The sequence below is a fragment of the Apodemus sylvaticus genome, chromosome 9 (assembly GCF_947179515.1).
Source record: "Apodemus sylvaticus chromosome 9, mApoSyl1.1, whole genome shotgun sequence".
NCBI classification, from domain to species: domain Eukaryota; kingdom Metazoa; phylum Chordata; class Mammalia; order Rodentia; family Muridae; genus Apodemus; species Apodemus sylvaticus.
In genome coordinates, this window is record NC_067480.1 from 105304 (window position 1) to 128013 (window position 22710).

Consider the following 22710-nt stretch of genomic DNA (forward strand, 5'->3'; position numbering starts at 1 on the left):
TGCCAAATAGGGCAAATCCAGATTTGAGGAAGCCAGCAGGTGTTTGCCTTGCAAGCTGTAACTACTTCACCCACGTGGGAGCGGGGTCTGCCAATTCAGGCGGCCAGAAGCTTCCCAGCAGGAAGAGGCGGGCTCATGTTGGAGGAAAACAACGCCCGGAAGGTCCCAGTTTTGGCGCCGACCACACTGCCGCCAGACTGCTCCGCTATGCCGGTTGTTGGCTCTGAGCCGTCCCGCGCTCAGCAACTGGGTGCGGAAGCCCCGCAGCATGGAGAACTCCAGTACCTGAGGCAGGTGGAGCACATTTTGCGCTGCGGCTTCAAGAAGGAGGACCGCACGGGCACTGGCACACTGTCGGTGTTCGGCATGCAGGCACGATACAGCCTGAGAGGTAACGGGTTGGTCCGGACTAGCGGGATGGACAGCGGGTGGACGTCCGGCAGGCTGGGCGCGCGGCCATAGATAGTCCTAACCCTCACGCTGAGATTCTAGGAGTCCTAAACTTCGCGTGCCCGCCCCGGGTGACAACTACTGCAAGTAAACCAGGCTCTAAAGGTCTACCTTTGACCTTAATCCCTGTTAAACCTTTTCTCCCGAATCCAATTTCAACCGGTTTTGCGGCCCCGAGGGAGGGACTGGGAAGAAACCAGTCTGAGCTTGTCCAAACTTTGCTCCTCCTCTTCCTCCCCTTATTTACTGTTCCCCTTTGCTACAGTTTTTAAAATTGGCGCGAAAATGGCTTGGGCGGTGCTTCGGACGGGGGAAAAGGGGAGAACTCAGTCCGGAGGCGGGAACTGTGGGGTTTCCTCCAACAGCCTTGGCTTTTAAAGAGGAACCAGAGGTGTTTAGGAGGAAAGGATGGAATCAAACACAGGGGCGGGGCCGGGAAGGGCACAGGACTTCTTAGGTGTTGGCTGAGGACGGGGGATGGGGTGCTAATGGTGGTACTTACGATAAATGAAGAGCAACCTGCCACTGGCGTGGAGAGTAGCTTTGGGTGGGGATATGCCCACTTTTAGGGAATTTACTAAATCTCAAACATTTTCTGGAGCTGGAAACTTCAGCCTCTATTGCACAGATTGATCTAGCCTAAAGGACCTCCAAGGAACTGTGGACCCTGACGAACCACAGATCCAGTTTTTAATTAACTTCCTCTGCTTAGACTATGAACAGGGTTTTTTTGTTTTTTTGTTTTGTTTTTTGTCCCCCCCCCCCTTTACCACTCCAGTCTTCATTCAGCTTTTTGATGATGTTAAAGATTGAAGTATGAAAGTAGTGCTCTGGGTGCGAAACATTTACTCAGACTACACCACTAACCTGAGCATTTTCACTTTGCATCACATGCCACACCCTTTTGCCTCTTAAGCTATGGATACTTGTGCACTTGGGTACCTGTGGAGTGGAGGTCACAAAGTTCCCTGATGACCATTCTGCGGAGTAAACAATTCTGTTTCCATATACTAGGTCAGTTTACTTCCAAATATCTGAAAACTGTTAAGATTTTACATGAGTGATATCACCTCTCTGCCCGTGGCATAGTGCACTTGGATATGGGGGAGCTTTAGGCTGTGTCTCAGTCCACATTTTGTGTGTTGTCATTACAGCCCAGTCACAGCATTCACAGTGGCTGATTAGTGGATGGGGACTTTTTGCCATATGGGTATCCCCTGAAGAACTGTGATGTCACTGACTTGCCCTGTAGCTGGGCAGGAGCTCTGTTTTCCTGCATCAGCTCCAGGGTTTTGGGTTTCCATGTTTTAACTGTATGACAAACTTTTTCAGATGAATTTCCTCTGCTCACAACCAAACGAGTGTTCTGGAAGGGTGTTTTGGAGGAGTTGTTGTGGTTTATCAAGGTAAGGGTAGTGCTGCTATTGGAAGCTGTCAGTCTTCACAATCCAGTCTTAGAAGTCAAGCTTGCAGCTGTTAGCCATTCCCACTTCAATGGTTCATTTTCAAGTTCTGTTTTTTTCTCTCTCGCTGCTCTCCGCGCTAATCTGAAAACTCTGGGATATTCCTTCCCAGGCCTCAGGCACTTACCATTCCCAGTACTTACTCTACCTTTTCTTTCCATGTGGAATATGATTCTCTCCCTTCTGTCTAGGCTCGCTGAGATAGCCTTGACCTAATCAAGATAGATTCTTCTCCCTTCTTACTTCTTTGTCTCTCTTTATAGGGAAACATCATCAGCTGGCCTCAAAATTAGCTTTTCCTGATTTTTCTGGATGGGAGATAAATAGTACAAAGTCCTGTGAGTTTCCCAAAGTTAGAGAATCTATTTCTCCTATTTGCTATGTAGTCCTGGGTTCAGAATATAGCCAGCCACATTGTATGTACTCAGTATATATTGATTACTGGATCAATAGGTACCAAAGAGTCACTTAGGTACCTTGAATATGTTGGAATGGTGTGATGACAGTCCCAAGTTCCTCCTCTGTATCCTTGTCCAGAACAAGTGAGGTTCTGTCTTGTGCTTGTTAAATACTCCAGGAGACAAGCTGAATTCTGGGCCATTCTACAGCTCTTTTTTTAGAGTACTTGGGGTGATGGCTCAGTAGGTAAAGAGGGCTTGTACAAGCATGAGACCTGAGTTCAGTCCCCATCAGTCACATAAAAATTCTGTGTGTGGGACTATGATGGCTCAACAGTTAAGAGCATTTGTTGCTCTTGTTGGGCATCTGTAACTCTAGTTCCAATATCATCTGCTCTACTTGGGCACAGCATGCATATGGTATATAGACACATGCAGGCAAAACACCCATACACATAAAATTTAAAAATGCTGGGTGTGATTGCATGTGTCTGGAACCCCAGTGCTATAATATTGGGAGGGTGAACATAGGACGATCTTTGGTGCTTTGCTGGCTACTAGTCTGGCCTAAACAAGCTCCAGGGTTAGACAGAGAGTCTGTTTCAAGGGAAAGGTAGGAAGTGATAGAGCAGTGTTCAGGTATACAAATGTGCACCTACAATGTGAATCACACCAAAATAAGTAAAAACTAGAGCACTCAGTAGGACTTCCATGATCTTGGACCTACCAGACTCTAGATTGCTTACCCATTCTAGAACTGGTTGACAGGGTATTTAATCTGTCTTTGTTCTTTGTATGAACGGACAGCCTCTGATTCAAGGTAAATCCTCAGAAATTTTAGAATATCCATAAAATAGCTTGAGCCCAAGCAAAAGATGGGAAAGGGGCCTTTTAAAGAACACTATAAAAGATTGAGAAGTTAGCCAGGAAGTGGTGATATACACCTTTAACCTCAGCAGTTGGGCCAGCCTGGTCTACAGGGTGAGTTCCAGGACAGTCAGGACTACACAGAGAAACCCTGTCTTGAAAAACAAAACAAAAAAAGATTGAGAAGTTAGTTATTTATTGGGAGTGAAAAAGCTAAAAGAAACCTAATAGAAAGAGGGCCTGGAAATTGGCTCAGTGGTTGAGAACACTTGTTCTTTCAAAGGATCCACATTTGGTTCCCAGTCTTCACAGGAAGACTAACAACCATCTTTAACTAGTTCCAGGGGATCAGTGCTCTCTTACTGTCGCTGTAGTTACTGTATGAACTTGCTGCACAGATATCCATGCAGGCAAAAGAGAAAAAAAAGAAAAGACAAAAGAAAATTCAGTTATCTGTATTGCAGTTTGTCACCTGTGTGAAGATAGAGTGGAAGCCATGTCATAGTGAATGCCTACTAAGCACCAAGCATTTTGCTAGTGTTAACTGTTCATTTGACATGTGTGTTAAATTCTGCTAAGGTATTCTTCAATAAAATGAGGCTAAAGCAGTCACCAGTGGAATTAATAGGATCAGGCACAGGCCTAAGTATATGTGTCATACTCATTTTTATTTTATTTTTTTATCCACATATTATTTGTGGATAATGTTATAGTACATGATACTTAGGGGTTGGGCAAGATCTCTCCATACTTGGCTGCAGGATCAGAGGATGGGTTAGTATATCATGGGGCCAGTCTATTGAGTTAAAATATAAGATAAATATAATGTTTTGTAAATGTACATGAGGTAAATACAGTTTTATGGGGTCACATAGATGAATGAAATAGAATTCAACCTCAGTTCAGTGTGACTGAAACATTTTCCAGAAAAGCAAGCTACTGATTTGTCATCATAAATTCTTTAGCCAGATATGATTGATATATGAACAGACTGTACATGGAGTATTAGTAAACAAGTCCACTTGGGGTATTATTCGTAGACATGGAATATGTTTGATTCAGCAATTAGAACTGTCAGATGAGAAAGGAATATATTAGGAACTTAGAGGTTTTGGAAAATTAAAGAAAGACAGTGATGGTATACACCTTTGATCCTAGCACTCAGGAAGCAGAGGTAGGTGGATTTCTGAGTTTGAGGCTAGCCTGGTCTACAGAGTGAGTTCTAGGACATCCAAACGTACATAGAGAAACTCTGCCTTGGGGGAAAAAGAAAAAATTAAAAGGGAAGGATGGGGGAAATGGTTCAGTGGATAAAAGCACTTGCCATATAAATCTGACAGACTGAGTTTGGATCCTTGGAATTCTCAGAAAAAGCCCTATTTGGTAGTGTTATCTAATCTTAGAATTTTTCTGGGAGAGATGGGCCATGGAGAAAGGAGAATCTATTGGAAACTCATAGGCTAGCTAGCCTGGGTGGGTGGTGCAGCAACTGGAACAATAGAAATACTCTACCTCAGGGTAGAAGGCAAGAACTGCATGCTTACAACTATATGTATGTATGTATGTATGTGTGTGTGTATATATATATATATGTATGTGTATATATACATATATATACATATATACACATATACATATATGTGTATATATACATAAAGATTTTTAAAAGCTGAAGGGAAGAGAAGAAAAGAAACACCTTTAGGGAATTTCTAATAATGGAGTCCACCCAGGATCAGCCTGCTTAAAGATAGACTGTACATGGACAGTGTGCCGTGGGTGGGAGATGAGTAGCTCAGAATCCCCTTTTATGCCTGTTCTACTCTTTTTTTTTTCTAGGGATCCACAAATGCTAAAGAATTGTCCTCCAAGGGAGTGAGAATTTGGGATGCCAATGGGTCCCGAGATTTTTTGGACAGCTTGGGATTCTCTGCCCGACAGGAAGGGGACCTGGGCCCAGTTTATGGTTTCCAGTGGAGGCATTTTGGAGCAGACTACAAGGATATGGATTCAGGTGAGGAGGGAACAATGCCTCAGGTTTCCTGAGTGTTCTTCCTCAAAAATCCATTGTAAGGGGGCGGGGGTGCGGCGGGTGCGGCGGCTAAGTTTACATCATGGGAGCTGATAAGTAACTGACTTTGTGAGAAGCTATGCTGAGTTACAGTGGAGAAGCTACAACTAAATCACAGAAAATCCCAGTAAACTCTTGGTGGCTAGCATTTATTTGTTGGGCATGATTGGATGCTTGAAACTTTCTAAACCTTGTCATTGGCAAATAGTGGCAGGTTTGGTTTGTAAGTGTTTAGGATAGACGGAGGTTCATCTGGGACTGGGTGCAGGAGTTGCCGTTGATGATTATTTCTCTGCAGATGATTATTTCTCTTCAGGGCTGAGGCAATAGCAAATTTGTAGGCAGTAGAGTGTCTCTGTGCAGCGCCTGACTTACCCTTTTCTTCCTACTCTGTGGGAACAGAGGTTAAGAAAACATCTCATTTTATGACTGGCATCTTCTGCTTGAGTGTCGCCGATACCTGCTTTCAGCCTTTGTCATTTCTCCCTAGGACAGGTTCCAAAGTTAATGTCTTACTAGAGTGTATGTGGTCCTGCGTGCAGGAAGTAATAAGTTACTGGCTGGGCAGACACCAGCAACCTGGACTGTATGCTAGCTAATTGGAAGAATCTGGGCCTTGTGGGGGTTTGAATGAGAATGGCCCCTGTGGGCTCATGTATTTGAATGCTAGGTCAACAGGGAGTGGTACATTTGAAGGATTAAGAGGTGTGGCCTTGTTGATGGACGTGTCACTAGGGGTAAACTTTGAGGTTTCAAAGCTGGTGCCAAGCCCAGAGTTTCTTATCCTGCTGCCTACAGATCTGGATGTAGAACCCTCAGCTGCTTCTCTAGCATCATGACTGCCTGCATGCTACCAAGCTTCCCACTATGCTGATAATAGACTAAACCTCTGAAACTCTATGCAAGTCTCAATTTTTTTTTTTAAAAACAAGAGTTGCATGGTCTCATGCCAATGCTAAGAGATGATGTCTCTTCACAGCAACAGAACACTAAAACAGGCCTAGTGCCCAGATTCCTTAGTAAAGCCTGAAGTTGTATTTGGCTGCAATTGAGATTTTTTTTAATGCTCATAATTTTTTTTTTTAGAAGTTGTGCAGTTCTTTATGGACTAGAAATGTGCAAATTGGTAAAGGTAGAAAGTAGAGAAGAGAAGGTTGTTAGGACTTGAATGTAATATAATGGAGAGTTAGTGTTAATGGGCATAGAGTAATTGAAAAGTTCTGGAAATGAATACTGTGATGGTTGTGTATAGTCTGAATGGCTCATCAGCTAAAGGTGCTTGCTTCTAAGCCTAAATACCTGAGTTTGATCTTTGGGACTCATATAGTGGAAGCAGAGAAGCTATTCTCATAGGTTCTTTGACCTACACATAGCATATGCCACACATATTAAAATAAATGAATATAATAAAAATGTAAAGTCAGTTTTAATAGTAAATTTAATGTTTGTGTATACTCATTTATTTTTGAGTCAGGGTCTCACTAGAAGAGCCTTTGCTGGCCTGGAACTAACTATATAGACAAAGCTGGTCTTGAACTTGTATAGATCTGCCTGCATTTGCCCTTCTCAAGTGCTGGGATTTATTTATTTATTTATTTATTTATTTATTTATTTATTTATTTATTTATTTTTGAGTAGTGGGGGATGAAAGTCTTACGAAGCTGTAGCTGGCCTTCAACTCCTGGTCTTCCTGTCTCTACCTTTTAACTGGTGGGATTTCAGGCATATGCCATCATGCTTACTTTACTGCTTTCTGTTTATGTGTTTTGAAACAGGATTTCTTTGTGTATTCCTGGTTGTCCTAGAACATACTATGTAGACCAGGCTAGATTCAAATTCAGAAATCCACCTGTCTCTGCCTCCTGAGTGCTAGGATTAAAGGTGTGTACCATAAAACCAAACTTACTGTCTATTTTTAAATTTTCATTCAAAATCATGCTAGGTTCAAAGGAAAAATATTTTTAATATGGACAGTCTCCCTGTACTTTTACTGTTTCCCCTACAAGAAATAATTACTGCCTTAATGGAGCTGTGATTTTGGAGAGTCCACTCCCTCAAAGTACCAACTATGTTAGAACATTGACTGGCTTATCTTAGTAGAAGTGTATTGGGGGGGAGGAGGGTATATGAAGTAGCTGTGGTCTTCATTAACAAATCACTTCTAAGCTTCTACACCTCAACAGGAAGCAGAGAACTAAAGTCCACAGACTACAGCCGAAAAAATGTACAATATCATTAAATTCATTATAGTTTTCCTGGTAGTTGTCAGTGATTTGTTTAGTTACTAAGATGTAATGTTTTAGGTGAAAGTGTGCATAAGACAGTGCCTAAGCCCTAGAAACAATTCTACGGTTCCATTATTTAGAATGTCTGAAATCCTATCTTCTATTTAAGATCCAGTATTCTATAGGACAATAATTGTGTTGGTGAAGGGTGACAAGTGGTGATTGGTAGTTACAAAAACAACATCTCATGGGGACACTGGGAAAATCTAAAACTGCTGAATTTGTAGATGATTGGCATCTTTTTTGTTACTAAGCTAGAATATCTAATGCTAAATAACACTGAGGAAAAGAGGTTTATTTAGATCAAGGTTTCTTAAACTTTTCTGTGAGTTTTTTTGCTGAATAAATAAGTTTTTATGCAGCCCCAGGTATATGGGAACATAAAGTAAATACACAAACTAAAGGAAATAAATCACTAAAAATTTACTTTATGACAGTTCTTTGGTATAAGTGTAATTTAGCATTTATTAAAGATGAAAACAAATTTTACACACTAATGAGATGGTTATGCTTGTTAATTTTCACACAAAAAACTAAATCTTGGCTTAAAATAGGTTGTAGGATATTTTCAGTCTATTCATAGTTTGATTTTATATGCATCAAGGATGAGAACTCCACACCACAGAAATATGTAGTACAAAATGGCAGAAGTATGTTTGTCATTTCAAAAATTGTTGGCATTTCTCTTCTAATCCCAAGACAGAATTCATATGAAACCTAAGTTAATTTTTAAAACCAAAAATTCTTAACATGATACTATCCAAAGATATACTGATTTGAGCTAGTGAGATGACTCAGTGGATAAAAGTTTTTGTTATACAACTTAAGTTCAGTCTCTTAGAGGGTGGGGCAAGAAAACTAATTCCTGAAAGTTGTCCTCTACCCTCCCCATGTGCACTGACACATCACCATTACACACACACACACACACACACACACACACACATATACACACACATCAGATGCATACATACAATATTAAATAAATTTAAAAATTAAGAACTTCCCTCCCACAAAACCAAAGATAAACTAATTTGAATACATGACAGTCACGAAATAATGAGAACGTTGTTTTTTCATACTAGATCATTATGATTCTATAAAAACAGTAGACTGTATATACAGTAACATGACACAGTTTATAATATTAATTGTCTTGAATCCAAGCTCAAGTGTTTCAGGGTTTGTTGGGGCTTTTGTGTTATACCACATGTACAGTGCAGTGTGTACATGTATTTAAAACCATGGCTGCAGTGAAGTGCCAACATACAATGCAGGGACCTCTTCCAGAGTCACTTTGGGTTCTTTATGCATTTGATTGTGAATTAGTTTTTGGATGTTGCATGTTTAGTTTTTCACGGCTCCCACATTCACAATCACATAGGAATTTGTGTGTGTTTATCCTAAACCCATAGTTTAGGAAGCTGTAGTAAAATCTCAGTGCTGGTGGTCCTGATGTCTACATTTTGATGATAGACTTCAGAACTCCAAGGTGACACAGTATTCAGTGATAAGAGATAAGAAGTGTGTGTTTCTTCTTATGAAGTCACCAGAATTCACTCAAGGGATCGTCACCCTAATGACTTTCTAATCCTAATCACCTTTTAAAGGCTACATAATTAGATTAAATTTCTACCTAAAAATGAAAATTGCATTTCACCTCATGTACTCTTGGGTGACACATTTAAACCTTATTCCAACAGCAGTTGGAAATAGTAACGGTTTTAAGTGGAGGAAGTGACATTGTACAGACTAAATATTTTAAAGATGTATGCAGAAAAGAACTTAAGTTCTTTAAGACAGACATGGGTTCAGAAAGGATCTTGAACTTAATCCAGCAAGATCTGAGAAATACCCACAATGTGCTGTGTATCTTAGGACCATGGATCATGAGTGTATGCTGTCAGTGTCATCACATGAGAGGCTGTGTCTGATGTGACTTAAGTGTGCATGTATTCTCTTGACAATTCTACAGATTACTCGGGACAAGGAATAGACCAGCTGCAAAAAGTGATTGACACCATCAAAACCAACCCTGATGACAGAAGAATCATCATGTGTGCCTGGAACCCAAAAGGTGAACAGCATCCCAGTCATTTTCCTTTGGATAAACTGGCAAGTTAGCCAAAAGGAAGCAAGGTGGCCACTGGAACTGCCTCTAGTCATGTGGTTGATTGTATGCCCTTGAGCAACTCACTCACACTTTGCTCTTATTTTCACATTCATATTTTGGGGTTAGGCTCATGTGATCCTCTTTATGTTTTTATATGACAGGAGCATTTGAAATATAATTTTGAATTGCCTGTTAAAAACACTTATGATTTTAACTTTTTAATTTGGAGCAGATGAAGTTTCAAGTGTTAACCCTTAATTAGATTATATAACTAAACTCTACAAGGGTATAGTGAGTACCCAGGAAGGGGCATTTGTATTTATAATAACTTAATAACAGATGTGCCTCAGATGCCAGTTTCCTATGGCCTTTGCACATGAGATAATGTCCCTTTTATTTGATGCCATCAACAGTGGCTCAAATCCTTCATCTTAGCTCAGATGGAAGAGCATTGCTTCAGCATAAATGTATACTTGCAGATAGCTAATGGACAAGCTTCTATGGCCTCTGCTGCAGGGCTGGGAAAATGTGTTTGACTTTGACATAATGGGAAGGTATGAGTTGTGGGTGTCTGTAACCTGCTGGTTTTTTCATGGTTGGCTTGTTTGCTATTTTACCTTTTCATAACTATATGAAACCCCTCTAAAACCTCTCGTTTTTCCATTGACTCCTCAGATCTTCCCCTGATGGCATTGCCTCCTTGCCATGCCCTCTGTCAATTCTATGTGGTGAATGGGGAGCTATCTTGCCAGCTTTACCAGAGGTCAGGAGATATGGGTCTGGGCGTGCCCTTCAACATTGCCAGCTATGCTCTGCTCACCTACATGATTGCACATATCACGGGCCTGCAGGTGAGCTTCTTTCAGAAGGCATAGTTATAGCCAATGTAATACACTGAACTCATAGCAGGGAATTCAGTCTGATTAGTATTAGAATTTTATGCATGTAAATAAGATATGAATTGGCTTACCTTACAATCTTCCTTGGAGCTTTCTGGCCCCTTGTTGCCTATGAAAACTAACATTTACATAGGTTTTGTGTGTGTGTGTGTGTGTGTGTGTGTGTGAGAGAGAGAGAGAGAGAGGGAGAGGGTGGGGGTTGTTTTTTTTTTGAGACATGGTCTCAAAATCCACATTAGCCCTAACCTAATGTCACACAGTCCAAGAATGAATTCTAAATGCTTGTGAAAAAAACAAGAGTCTTGTGACTTTAGTTTCTTCAAAATGGAATTGTTCTTGGAATGTGTTTTCGTGCTCCTCTCAGGTGTAGCAGATAAGAGTTACTCCATATATACCTTTATGGAAAAACATCTTTTTTGCCATATGCAGCTTGTTTTTGATTATACACTTTACTCAAGTGATTCTTAACCCTCAGAGTCCAATGCTCTGAACAGAGCTGGCCATTGCATGAGACTTTAGTCCACCTCATTTTTAGGCCCTCCCTGCTCTTCTAGGTTCACAATGCCAACTAGAGCAGTAAACATCTCAAAGCCAAGCGCTGGGATTATGTGTGTGAGCCATCATGTACAACTTAAAAAACTTTTGTAAATTAACCCTTCTCAAAAACCACACTGATAAAATTACTGTTTTGGGAAGCTTTGAAATATTTGGATATTATATAATGTTTTATTGTGTATGTGGGGGGCACACACATTCCAATGTATATATGTAGAGATCAGAGGAGAGATCAGAGATCTTCCTCCAGGTGAGTCCCAAGTTGTCAGGCTTGGTGATACTCACTGAGCCATCTCACCTGCCCTTAATCTGTTTTAAAATGATGTGTTTTAAAAAGAATTTAAATTAAATTATTAACTGTTGTGTTTTCTCCTGTGAGACATTTTTAGCCAGGTGATTTTGTCCATACTTTGGGAGATGCACATATTTACCTGAATCATATAGAGCCGCTGAAAATTCAGGTAAGAAACATACCTGTTAGATCTCTTTGAGCTTGTTGCTCTTTCTTGACAACAGATTGGATGGCAGGGTGTCCTTTGTATCACAGTCACTCTGGTTGATGCTGTCTTATATGGAAGTGTTCCAACTATAGGGCTTTTAATAATGGGGGTAAGCAGGGATGAGGCCATAATCGGCCTTAGCAACCATAAGCACTGAAAATGGTAAGGTATTATGTACCAGTACCAGAGAGAAGAGCCCAGAGATATGGCATTTTAACTCATAGTTTTACATATTTTTCTGTAAAATTTAATTTTACAGAATCAAAGTATAAATGTTTGACTTTAGTTTTATGCTTAAGTTCAGCAAGTAGTTCCACCTGAACTTTTCTCTTTTTTTTCTTGAAAAAGGAAGTGAAAATATTTTATGATAAAATTGAAGATTTACATGGAAAATGTTTCTGACAAAAATTGAAAAAATTAAAGAAAAACACATTAAAATTGACAATTTTCATGGAAAATTAAAGAATAAAATGGTAGACATAAAGAACATTGCTAAATTAATTGAAAAAGGAAGTAGAAATATTTTAAGATATAATTAAAGATTTACGTGGAAAATATTTTTGATAAAATTGAAGAAATATACAGAAAAATATGTTAAAATTGAAGATTATGGAAAATTATAAAGTGGTAGGCATAAAAATATTTTTAAGTTGATTGAAAGTGGAATTAAACTTTTTCTGTTAAAATTGAAGATTTACATGGAAAATATCTCTGATGAAATTGAAGAAATATGTAAAAAAACATGTTAAAGATGACTATTTCATGGGAAATGATACAGATAAAATGATAGACATAAAAACATTACTAAATTAATTGGAAGAGGAATTACAAACACTTTTTGATAAAATTGAAGATCTACATGGAAAATATTTCTGATAAAATTCAAGAACTATATAGAAAAACATGTTAAAATTGAAGATTATCATGGAAAATCATACAAATAAAATGGTAGGCATAAAAATATTTCTAAGTTGATTGAAAGTGGAATCATAAACATTTTCTAATAAAATTGGAGACTTACATGGAAAATATTTCTGATAAAATTGAATTATATAGAAAAAAATTGAGGATTATCATGGGAAATTATACAGATAAAACAGTAGGTGTAAAAATATTTCTAAGGTGATTAAAAGTGGAATTATAAATTTCTGATAAAATTAGAGATTTACATAGAAAATATTCCTGATAAAATTAAAGAAATATATAGAAAAACATGTTAAAATTGAAGATTATCATGGAAAATGATACAAATAAAATGGTAGACATAAAAACATTACTAAATTGAAAGGGGAATTACATTTTTTGATAAAATTGAAGATTTGCATGAACAATACTTCTGTTAGTCTGTCTTTTTATTGGGGAATTGAGTCCATTGATGTTGAGATATTAAGGAATAGTAATTGTTGCTTCCTGTTATTTTTGGTGTTATTTTTATTTTTGCGTGGTTACTTTCTTTTGGGTTAAGTCCAGTAAGTAGTTAGGTCTGAACTTTAAAAAGCCTGTCTATTCAAATCCCTATAGCACAGTAGCCAAGAAATGAATTGAGATGGCAGTAAAAATGAGTATCCATGTTTTATGAACCTTAAGGAAAAAAACTAGACTGATGAGTAAAAACTGTGTCCCTAAGTTTAGTATTCAGGAGTTATCTGGTGGCCTATAATCATAGCTAGTTTAGAGACTACTAGAGTAGGAACATTCCAAGTTCAAGGCTTGCCTAGGCTATAGAATGGGTTCAACATGTGTAGCTCTCATGAGGACTGAGGTGCAGTTCCCAATGTTTCAGAAAGAAAAGATAGTGCAATATTGTACTCCTGTAAAATAGTACCCTGTGATAAAATACTGTGTTGGTTTTATGAGACACAGGAATGAATGGAAAATAATGCCATGTTTTTTGTTTTTTGTTTGTTTGTTTGTTTTTAGCTACAGCGAGAACCAAGACCTTTCCCAAAGCTCAAAATCCTTCGAAAAGTTGAGACAATCGATGATTTCAAAGTTGAAGATTTTCAGATTGAAGGGTATAATCCACATCCAACGATTAAAATGGAAATGGCTGTTTAGAGTGCTTTCAGTGATGCTGTGAATATCACCAGTCTTTTAGGGTTTGAGCTTGATGACCAGGGTAGTGTTTTTTTTTCTAAAGGAAAATGAGCTACACCAAAAATTGACAGTGATCTATTGATAACGATCATTTTCTAAAGTGTAACTGACATTGAGAAACTGCCTTTCGTTTACTGAAGAGACATGTAAAGCTGAGATTATAAGAAGGCTGGTGAGATTCAGAGTATATTTCTCTAAACTTGAAATATGTTACAGGTTCATTTATAAACAAGTTTATATTGCTATAGCAATAATTTACATTTGTCTGTTTCTTAAAGATTTTTAATTTTTGTGTAGGCATATAGGTCAGAGAGAGCTCAATTTGAGGTTGGGCTTAGTGACAGGCTCAGTTTCTGCCTAGAATAGACTGACCTGAAAACCCTAAGCCTTCACTAGCTTAATTCATTTTTTTTTTTTTTTTTTTTTGGTTTTTCAAAACAGGGTTTCTCTGTGTAGCCCTGGCTGTCCTGGAACTCACTCTGGAGACCAGGCTGGCCTCAAACTCAGAAATCCGCCTGCCTCTGCCTCCCAAGTGCTGGGATTAAAGGCGTGTGCCACCACCGCCCAGCCACTATCTTAATGTTGGAACAGTATTATGTATCTCAGGTTGGCCTCAAACACATGGTAGCTAAGGGTGAATTTATTATTCCTCATGCTCCTGACTCTCCCTTTTAGCTACTGGGATTATAGGCATGTACTATCTCTGCCTGAAGATCAAGATATGGATCTAGCCATATCCATCCAGGGCTTATAAAAATAAAACCCACAAGATTACATTTATTCTGCCTATGTGTAGACAGGGTCTCATTTTAACATGTATGTCTTGCAGTTGTCCTAGTCATCTTTTTGAGCAAGCAGGTTTGATTACAAAGGCAAAATGGCAGTCTGACCTTTTTTTTTTTTTTTTTTTTTTTTTTTTTTTTTTTTTTTGGTTTTTTGGAGACAGGGTGACAGGGTTTCTCTGTGTAGCCCTGGCTGTCCTGGAGCTCACTCTGTAGACCAGGCTGGCCTCGAACTCAGAAATCCACCTGCCTCTGCCTCCCAGAGTGCTGGGATTACAGGCGTGCGCCACCATCGCCCAGTGCAGTCTGACCTTTTATCTTGCTTGAATAGCTAATTTTATAAGACTAGTCAGCTTTAGACTTCAACATCTGGTTAAAGAAAGGAAAGTGGACAGAGTACATAAAGTCTGTATAAGCTAAGGGCTTACATGATAGAGGCATGTAAATATAATGTTAACCAATCCAAGATATGGTTTAAATCACATTTTAAGGTTTTGGTTTTATGGGGGACATGTCTCTCACCCTTTAGCCCTGGCTGGCCTAGAGCTCAGTATGGGAGCCTCAAACTTGTGGCAAAGCTTAACTGGGAGCTCCAATGTCTGGCTAAGACAGTTTTGTAGTGTTGAAGTCCCTAAAATGCTTAGACTGATAACAGAAGGGATGCTAAACCATTTCAGGACAAATTAGTGGATCCTTTTTGTTGTACACAGTACTACAGAACCAGTTTTTGGTTTTTTTCGAGACAGGGTTTCTCTGTGTAGTCCTGGCTGTCCTGGAACTAACCAGGCTGGCCTCGAACTCAGAAATCCGCCTGCCTCTGCCTCCCAAGTGCTGGGATTAAAGGTGTGTGCCACCACTGCCAGGATAAATGGCCCAGGCCATTAATGTGCAGATGCTGCTGGCTTTTGGGAAGAAGGAATTTGTGTTTTAAGGACTCAGCAACTGGAAATTTGACAATAGCTCTGTGTCTTAAGATTTCTATTATGATAAAACTGACCAAAAAGCACCTTGGGGAGGAGATGATTTTTGTTAGCCTACATCTCAGGCCACACTCCATCACCAAGGGAAATCAGAGCAGGAACTAAGGCAGAGCCACTAAGGAATGCTGCTTACTCCCTTGTTCTTCATGGCTTGCTTAGTCTACCTTATATCATCCTGGACTATACCTGTTCAGTGGTGGGTCCACCTTATGTCATCTAGAACTGTCCCCCAGTAAGCTGGGCCCACCCATATCAACATCATCAATTAAAATGCATCATAGTCTTGCCCATAGGCCAGTCTTGACATTTTCTCAGTTGAAGTTCCTTCCCTCTTCCATAATGAATCTAGCTTGTGTCAAGTTGACATAAAACTAGCTGCATTCTGATCTTCATTGATACTCATTACTAAAGAGCCATTTGTTATTGAAAATCAGTTCTTTCAGAGACACAGTGGCTTGTGGCAGCATGTCTCCAACCTGTCCTAGGTCTCAACTTACTTTGGGAGGCAGATATGAAGTATGTTTTATTACCACAGGATATTTGAAATGTTCATGCAGATGGTCCACATATTCACATCCTAGGAAATTGGAGCATTAGTGCTTGAAATTAGATAACTTATAAGGTAGCAGCTGTGAAAGCAGAAAAGTATTCTTAAATTGAGGGCTGAGAAAATGGCTCAGTGGATAAAGCATTTGCCTTGCAAGCATGAGGATCTGGATTTGATCTCCAGAACCCATATAAAGCTGAGTGTGGTAGAACATGAGTACAGTGAGATGGGAGGTGGTAATAGATGAATATCTGCAGGCTCAGGAGAGCCAGCCAGCTAGTTGGTGTTCATAGTGGTAAGCAACAAAGAGACCCTATTCTTAGGGTAGGGAAGTGAAGACCAATGCCTGAGGTTGTCCCCTCCACAACTGTGCCTGCACTCAGCATGACACACACAAAAACATACAAAACTTTTGCAGTGGGACCTGGGGTTGTAGCTAAGTGCTAGCAGAACTTGATTTGGATGAAATCCTAGGTTTGATTCCCAAGCCTTGGCTGTTATTGCAAAGGGAGGAGCTGAGATATACTGTGAAATTACCTTGGAAGTGTAGTATCCCTACATCAATTCAAATTGAAGAAACCTAGAATTATTGTGATTCCTAATGCCAAATGTTAACTAGATTAAACTGCCAAATGAGATTCCTTCTACCGGTTCAGATGATTAAATGAAAAGCACAGGTTTGAAATTGTGTCAGTCTATTAAATATATTAAAATTTTGCATGCCACTATTCAGTTTTGTGGTTAGGTGCCATACACAAAAGGTTGTGTAACAATGTATCATGTATGTATGTATGTATGTATGATGGCATATAATAGTGTTGTGTGGCAGTTCTTAGATTACAACCTCCCATTTTTGTGGGAAATTTCTTAAGACAGATTGTTTTAGGGAAGTGAACCAACAAGGAGGAAAATGCTGTGGTGATGCTAAGAGATGAAGAAAACTCAAAATAGCTTCTGGAAGCCCCTGAAACTGACCATATTCACTAGGCCCCTCCTTCCCAGAGTAAACAGTTTATAGACTGCTGCCTAGAAGAAACAGATAAGCCCCAGCTGAACTACCTAGAAAAAACAACAAAGACCAGATGAGCTGCCTGGAAGAGAGGCTCAGACCAACTGAGTCACCTGAAAGGGGCACTCTTCAATTTGTGGTGCTGTCTGCGGGCTGTGCAGTGTGTGGCAAGTTCTAGCTTTGTGAGCTGTCACACATGCTGGGTGGGCTTTGGTGGTGCAGCTGTGTTTGAGTTATTTCTGCTCCTATAAATAGTCCCTTACCCATATTCCTATAAGTAACATCAATAAAACTCATTTGTTCATCAAGTTGGACCTTTGATGATATTTGTGCTTGGATCTGTCATCAGTTCCCCATATAGGATGAGTAGATGTTTGTTTGCATCTCCCCAGGAATAATGTTATATGACAACCAGGAATGCCCAAATGGCAAGAGAAGCTCTGGTGTTGGGAACAGGGTGCAGATAAATATCCAGCTACATGGGGGAGACAGTTGAGTCTCAAAAAAAAAAATGCAGAGAATGACAAAGCAGAAAGGTTAGGATGTAAACACCTGGTGCTGGTATCTGGTGGCATTTGTTTTATGTAAAATTTCAGAGTTGTAAAGCTGGTATGAAGCCCCAACACTGGTGTGAGGTATCTCACACCAGGGATACTACTACACTGAGATTGAAACCTTGGGACCTGCAGGACGTTAAAGAAGGCAAGAACTGAAATGAGAAAGTGAAAGTCAAACAACCTAGGCTGGCTACTTTTCATCCTAGAATCAATTTGGACAGTATTTAAGAGAAAAGAATAATCTAGACCTTCGTTGTTTATATTAGGAATCTATAGCAGTTCTAGGATGAGGAGGTTCAGGATTCCTCCCTTTGAACTGACTGTTCTTTAGAATGTAAACTAGTTTAGGCTGATTTAAAATGAAGTGCTGTTTACTCACCAGACAGCTCAATAAAGTAACAATTACAATCCTGACACTCCTCACTGCTGCATTGATGTACCCTGGTACATCCACCATTTCTTTCTCACAGTCCTAAATTTGCTGTTTGCCCTAGCCATGTAGGTTCTCCTATTTGGTCTCAAGATTTAATTTTAGTGGTGTGTGTGTGTGTGTGTGTGTGTGTGTGTGTTTACCTTCAGCAGAGAAAGTATAATAAGCAATCCATATGTGTACAAATGACTGAAAGACTTCCCCCAATTTAAAATCCTGTTGGGGCTAGAGAGATGGTTTAACCATTACAAGCACTAGCTCCTCTTCTAGAGGGCCCAGGTTTGATTCCCAGCACTCACATGGCAGCTCACAACTATCTAATTAAAGTTCAAAGGAATCCAGCACTGCCTTCTGATCTCAGGCACTGAACACGTGTATACATATAGATGCAGGCAAAGCACCCATATATGTAAAATTAAAGGGGAAAAAAAGCAAAAAGACATGTTTATTTTGTTTGGAACTGGTATTTAAAATCCATTCTAGGTGCTCCTATCAGTGCACAGGGTTCTGAGTATCTCTGGCCCTGAGCATTTTCAAAGATCTGTCTAGGATCAAAGGATATTATTGCAGTAAGAGAGGAGTTAATGTTACTAACCTGTTTTGAAGTCTGGCAGAGACTGATATAAAGTTCTGTACCAGTTCAGAGTCCAGCTTCATCAGCACAGGGGCAGACAGGTACTAGAAGAAAGATATTTCAGTTTAAGGCAAAAGTAATGCAAAGAGATCCCTGGGTTTTGTTAGTGTCTACAGGTGACTCGATCATTTTTTTTAATATTTAGGGATAAAATTTCAGGATGGAAATCAACCAAGTCACTCTGATTAAAGATACATATTTAGAGAAAAGGCAAACTACAGACCCATGAGTTCTAAAGGCTAGTAGGAGTAGGGTGGAGGTTTGGTCTACAGCTTCCACATCATCCTTACTTCTATACTTTTTGGCCACCAGTAGTACTGCAAGGTTTTCATTGATACTCCCCAGTTTACAGCTGTCCATTTGGAGAAATTGCAAGGCCTTCTTATGTAGGAGTTGCTTAATCATTCTATTGTGACACTGGAAATAGAATTAAACATTTCAACATAACACCAACAGAATTGGGTTTTGTTTCTATGATCTCTGATACCTTTTCTCCATAAAAGCTGTTCATTATTACCTCTGTCACCACAATAACAATTTAAGTGACAAAAACAAGTTACTTCTAGGGAACTGGAGGGAGTTTCAGCTCCTACATTTTGTTGGGAGTCCAGTTTTTGGTGATAGTTATTTTTGAAAAGGGAAGAACTTAAAATAGCTACATTGTAACTCCAGTATAAATATTTCATGTTATTTTCTAGTTGTGCCTATTATGAGGATTTCTTTGACTTCATTGATTGACTTCAAGGGACTGAGAGTATTAGTACTTGCCTGGCATGCATGAAACCCTTAGTCCAAGTCTTAGTAATGGAAAATAATAACTCCTATACTGCCATTGCTAAATATTTCTATATATTGCTGCAGGACCTCTATGTTCTAACTTAACCTATATTTTCCAGACTAATTCTTAGCAGAAGAGGACTTTTAGTTACAATCATAGATGTTACCATCTCAGTAGAGTTGATTTCCACCAATTATGTGCCAGTGTACCTATGATTTGTGTCTAAATCTCAGTTCGGTTTGTCTTGACCCATATTTTCCTGGTTCTTACTGAATCAAATAGTAGTTGACCTGGCCATAGGTTGACATTTTACCAACAGCTTTTAGCCTACAAACTGGACATGAATGTTGTAACTTATAGAAGCATGCCATATTCAATAGTGATTAATCTTATATTTTAAAGACTAGTTTAGATCTCAATTAGAAACAGACATACATGTGGTATCCAGAGTGGGCCATAAAGATTAAAACAGAATACAAAAGAATTACTATTTTACATGTCTGCTCTCATCAACTTCCTGTGTCTGCTGAATTAGCACAAGGATGAACACTCACAGAGAACAGTTTCTACCTGGTATGGGAAGGACATGCTACCTGAATTGCCAGAGGCAGAAATAGATCTCTGTATTTCGCCACTTTGCACTGTGCTGTTATAAAATCTTATTAGTTGACTAAAATGTATGGCTGAGACTTAAAACCAGGTGTGTGTGTGTGTGGGGGGTGTGGTTCAGGAGAGACTAAATAACTCATTATTTAACCAACCACAAATGAGCAGGAATGACCTCCCTCAGTTCTTATGAATCTGGAAATCCACTCACATTACTACATTCTAGTGCTTTAATGTTGGACAGATCACTGTTGATTAGACGAGAGACAGTCCTCTCCACCAAGTCTCTTTCTTGGGATTTCTGTTCCTGGGTAAGAAAAAATTCACATTCATTCTGTCCATGCAATGAGAAAGAATGAAACTGCCATTTGAAAGGAACAAAAGTCTAGATGGGTCTGGAAAGGATTCAAGCTCTTTTTGTAGTGCTTTCATTGAGCTAGTTCAGTTTTACTTTTGTTATCTGAAACCAGAACTGTATAGCATGAGAGAAGAATTTTGCAACTTGAAAGAGGTGGTACAGGTCCTCATACTCCCTAAAAAAGGTGTCTTCACATGGGCTAAGCTTAAGTTTTCTGGCCTGGCTTCTCATCACTTCCCTGGGATGAAGTCATAGTCCTAACACATACCTTTATTTTCTGATACTTCCTTCATATCCCCTACCCTTCACAAGTGACTCATTGCTGCTGGTTGTAGGACTTGCATGTGGAATTAAAATCCCTTTATGTTTTGTTTATGAATAGTCACAAGAGGCTCAAATGTTACAGGCTTGCCTCCCCACCTCAACTCCCTCAGACGGTGGGAGTATAAAGAGATAACTAGATCATAAAGACAGCAATTTCATTATGTCATTAATGTGAGAAATCCATTGGTGAATTCTTAGTGATTGACTTATCAAGAGAGGTAATTGTTGAATGAAGGATGCTACTAAGAAGATGAGGGAAGATGGGTTATGCTTTTGAAGGCTTATTTATTCCTGAGTCTTTTTCTGGTTTGGCTTCCTAGCAGCCATGGTTGAGCTACTTTGTTGTACTATGTACTCCCTGCTTCAAAGTCCATATCATAGACCATATATCAGAAAACATAAGCCAGCTGGGCGGTGGTGGCGCATGCCTGTAATCCCAGCACTCTGGGAGGCAGAGGCAGATGGATTTCTGAGTTTGAGGCCAGCCTGGTCTACAGAGTGAGTTCCAAGACAGCCAGGGCTATACAGAGAAACCCTGTCTCAAAAAAAAAAAAAAAAAAAAAAAGAAAGAAAGAAAAGAAAAAAGAAAAACATGAGCCAATATGCAGCATTCCTTTTAAGTGAATTTACTAGTGTATTTTTGTCCCAGGAATTAATATTGCCTAATATATGAGAGTACCTTACAGCCTCATCATTCATTCACAGTCAGCTTGTTTACACAACTTGTTTAAACATCAGCTAAAATGTGCTGCTTTAAATATTTTTCTCTTGACCAGCAGTATAAATTGAAGTCAAGTAAGAAAATGAGACTATAGTATAAATTTTCTTCTCCTGAATATTTAAATGTAATTTTAGGATTTAAATTTTACTTCCTGTCCATCATCTTCTATGTCATTTTTTGATCTCAAGTAATTCACTTCACTAACTTGTGTCCATTGCTTTATCTTTAAACAAATGAGTAGTTATATCCCAAATCTAAGATATTATATTTCCATAATTTATCATCCACTCCCTGAGAACAAGTTATAATATCCATATGCCCAAATTCTTTCTGGAATTACTACATCATCCCCAGATACTTCCAAGCATCTCCATTTAGGCACTAGCACAGATACGTCTTCCACTGTTGATCTTGAGTTGATTTAACCAATGACATGGACTAAGTGGTCTCGCTAACATTTATTTCTCACAATTATGAAACCCTGAAAATCCAAGATCAAGTTACCAAATTGTTCCTGATGAGAATCCTCTTCTAGAGTTCTTTTATGGCTCCTGACATGGAAGAGAGAAGGTGGTCACCCTCCCTCTCTCCCTTTTCCTCTTTCTTTTTTTCTTCTTACTTAGCCTGAGGTGACACTGACAGTGCAGAGGGTCAAATCTAAAGATGTAATGTGAGTCAAGTATAAATCACACCAGCTCTCCCTTTATAAAGGGATTACTGTTGTATCACCTGGCAAGTGGAATTCTGTCAGGATGGAATACAATGACAACTACAAGCAGATGGCACAATGATAAAATGGGGCAGTGGTAGGGTAGTATTGTTCACTTTGCTGGAAGACTGAAAATCTGTTCCTCACCCTGCTCTACCTTTGGGCTCACTGTAGCAGGTATAGGTGGCACTAATGTTTAGTTTATAAGCGCAAGAGAGTGATATCACACTCTGTTTGGAAACTGCCTTTCTTATGGTCTGAATGCCCTGACAGAAATAAGTAGTTGTCTTGTTAATTCTGAGTAATTGCTTAGAGAGAAAAACAAACCAGTGACCTGAGTCTCATGAATTATGGAAAAAGCCACAAAACTTTGGACTCTAATGAAACACCAATTTTAAAGATGATAAAACTTGCCCAACTTCTAATGCAAAATGACTGTGCTCTCAGTCAGTGGTCAGTGAGGTGATAACAAGGGTATATCACTCACTTGTTCTTCTATGGCAACACAAATTCCTAATGGGGCCAGTGCCTGCAAAAAAATAGGCAGTCTGGTGTTATTTTCCAGTGTTTGAACTGCAAC

At 39.2% G+C, this 22710-nt stretch overlaps 2 protein-coding genes across 2 annotated transcripts in view; one reads left to right on the forward strand and one right to left on the reverse strand.

Moving 5' to 3' along the window:
* The first annotated feature begins 137 nt into the window (after positions 1-137).
* Tyms (thymidylate synthetase) lies at positions 138-17321 on the forward strand. The gene is made up of 7 exons (XM_052193716.1): positions 138-391; positions 1783-1856; positions 5015-5189; positions 9507-9608; positions 10320-10495; positions 11488-11559; positions 13519-17321. The coding sequence occupies exons 1-7, from the start codon at positions 208-210 to the stop codon at positions 13654-13656; spliced, it is 921 nt and encodes a 306-aa protein (XP_052049676.1). The 5' UTR covers positions 138-207; the 3' UTR covers positions 13657-17321.
* Enosf1 (enolase superfamily member 1) overlaps positions 15946-22710 on the reverse strand; it is a 37703-nt gene continuing 30938 nt past the window's right edge. Inside the window, 5 exon segments of the mRNA XM_052193350.1 lie at positions 15946-16056; positions 18592-18643; positions 18645-18678; positions 18925-19051; positions 22618-22659. Coding sequence (XP_052049310.1) covers positions 15946-16056; positions 18592-18643; positions 18645-18678; positions 18925-19051; positions 22618-22659 — 366 coding nt within the window.

Excerpts from the sequence above, each read along its gene's own strand:
- Tyms (XM_052193716.1), top strand. The coding sequence starts at position 208 with ATGCCGGTTGTTGGCTCTGAGCCGTCCCGCGCTCAGCAACTGGGTGCG. Across the intron at positions 5,190-9,506 it reads CTACAAGGATATGGATTCAG|ATTACTCGGGACAAGGAATA; the intron begins GTGAGGAGGGAA and ends ACAATTCTACAG. Across the intron at positions 11,560-13,518 it reads TAGAGCCGCTGAAAATTCAG|CTACAGCGAGAACCAAGACC; the intron begins GTAAGAAACATA and ends GTTTGTTTTTAG.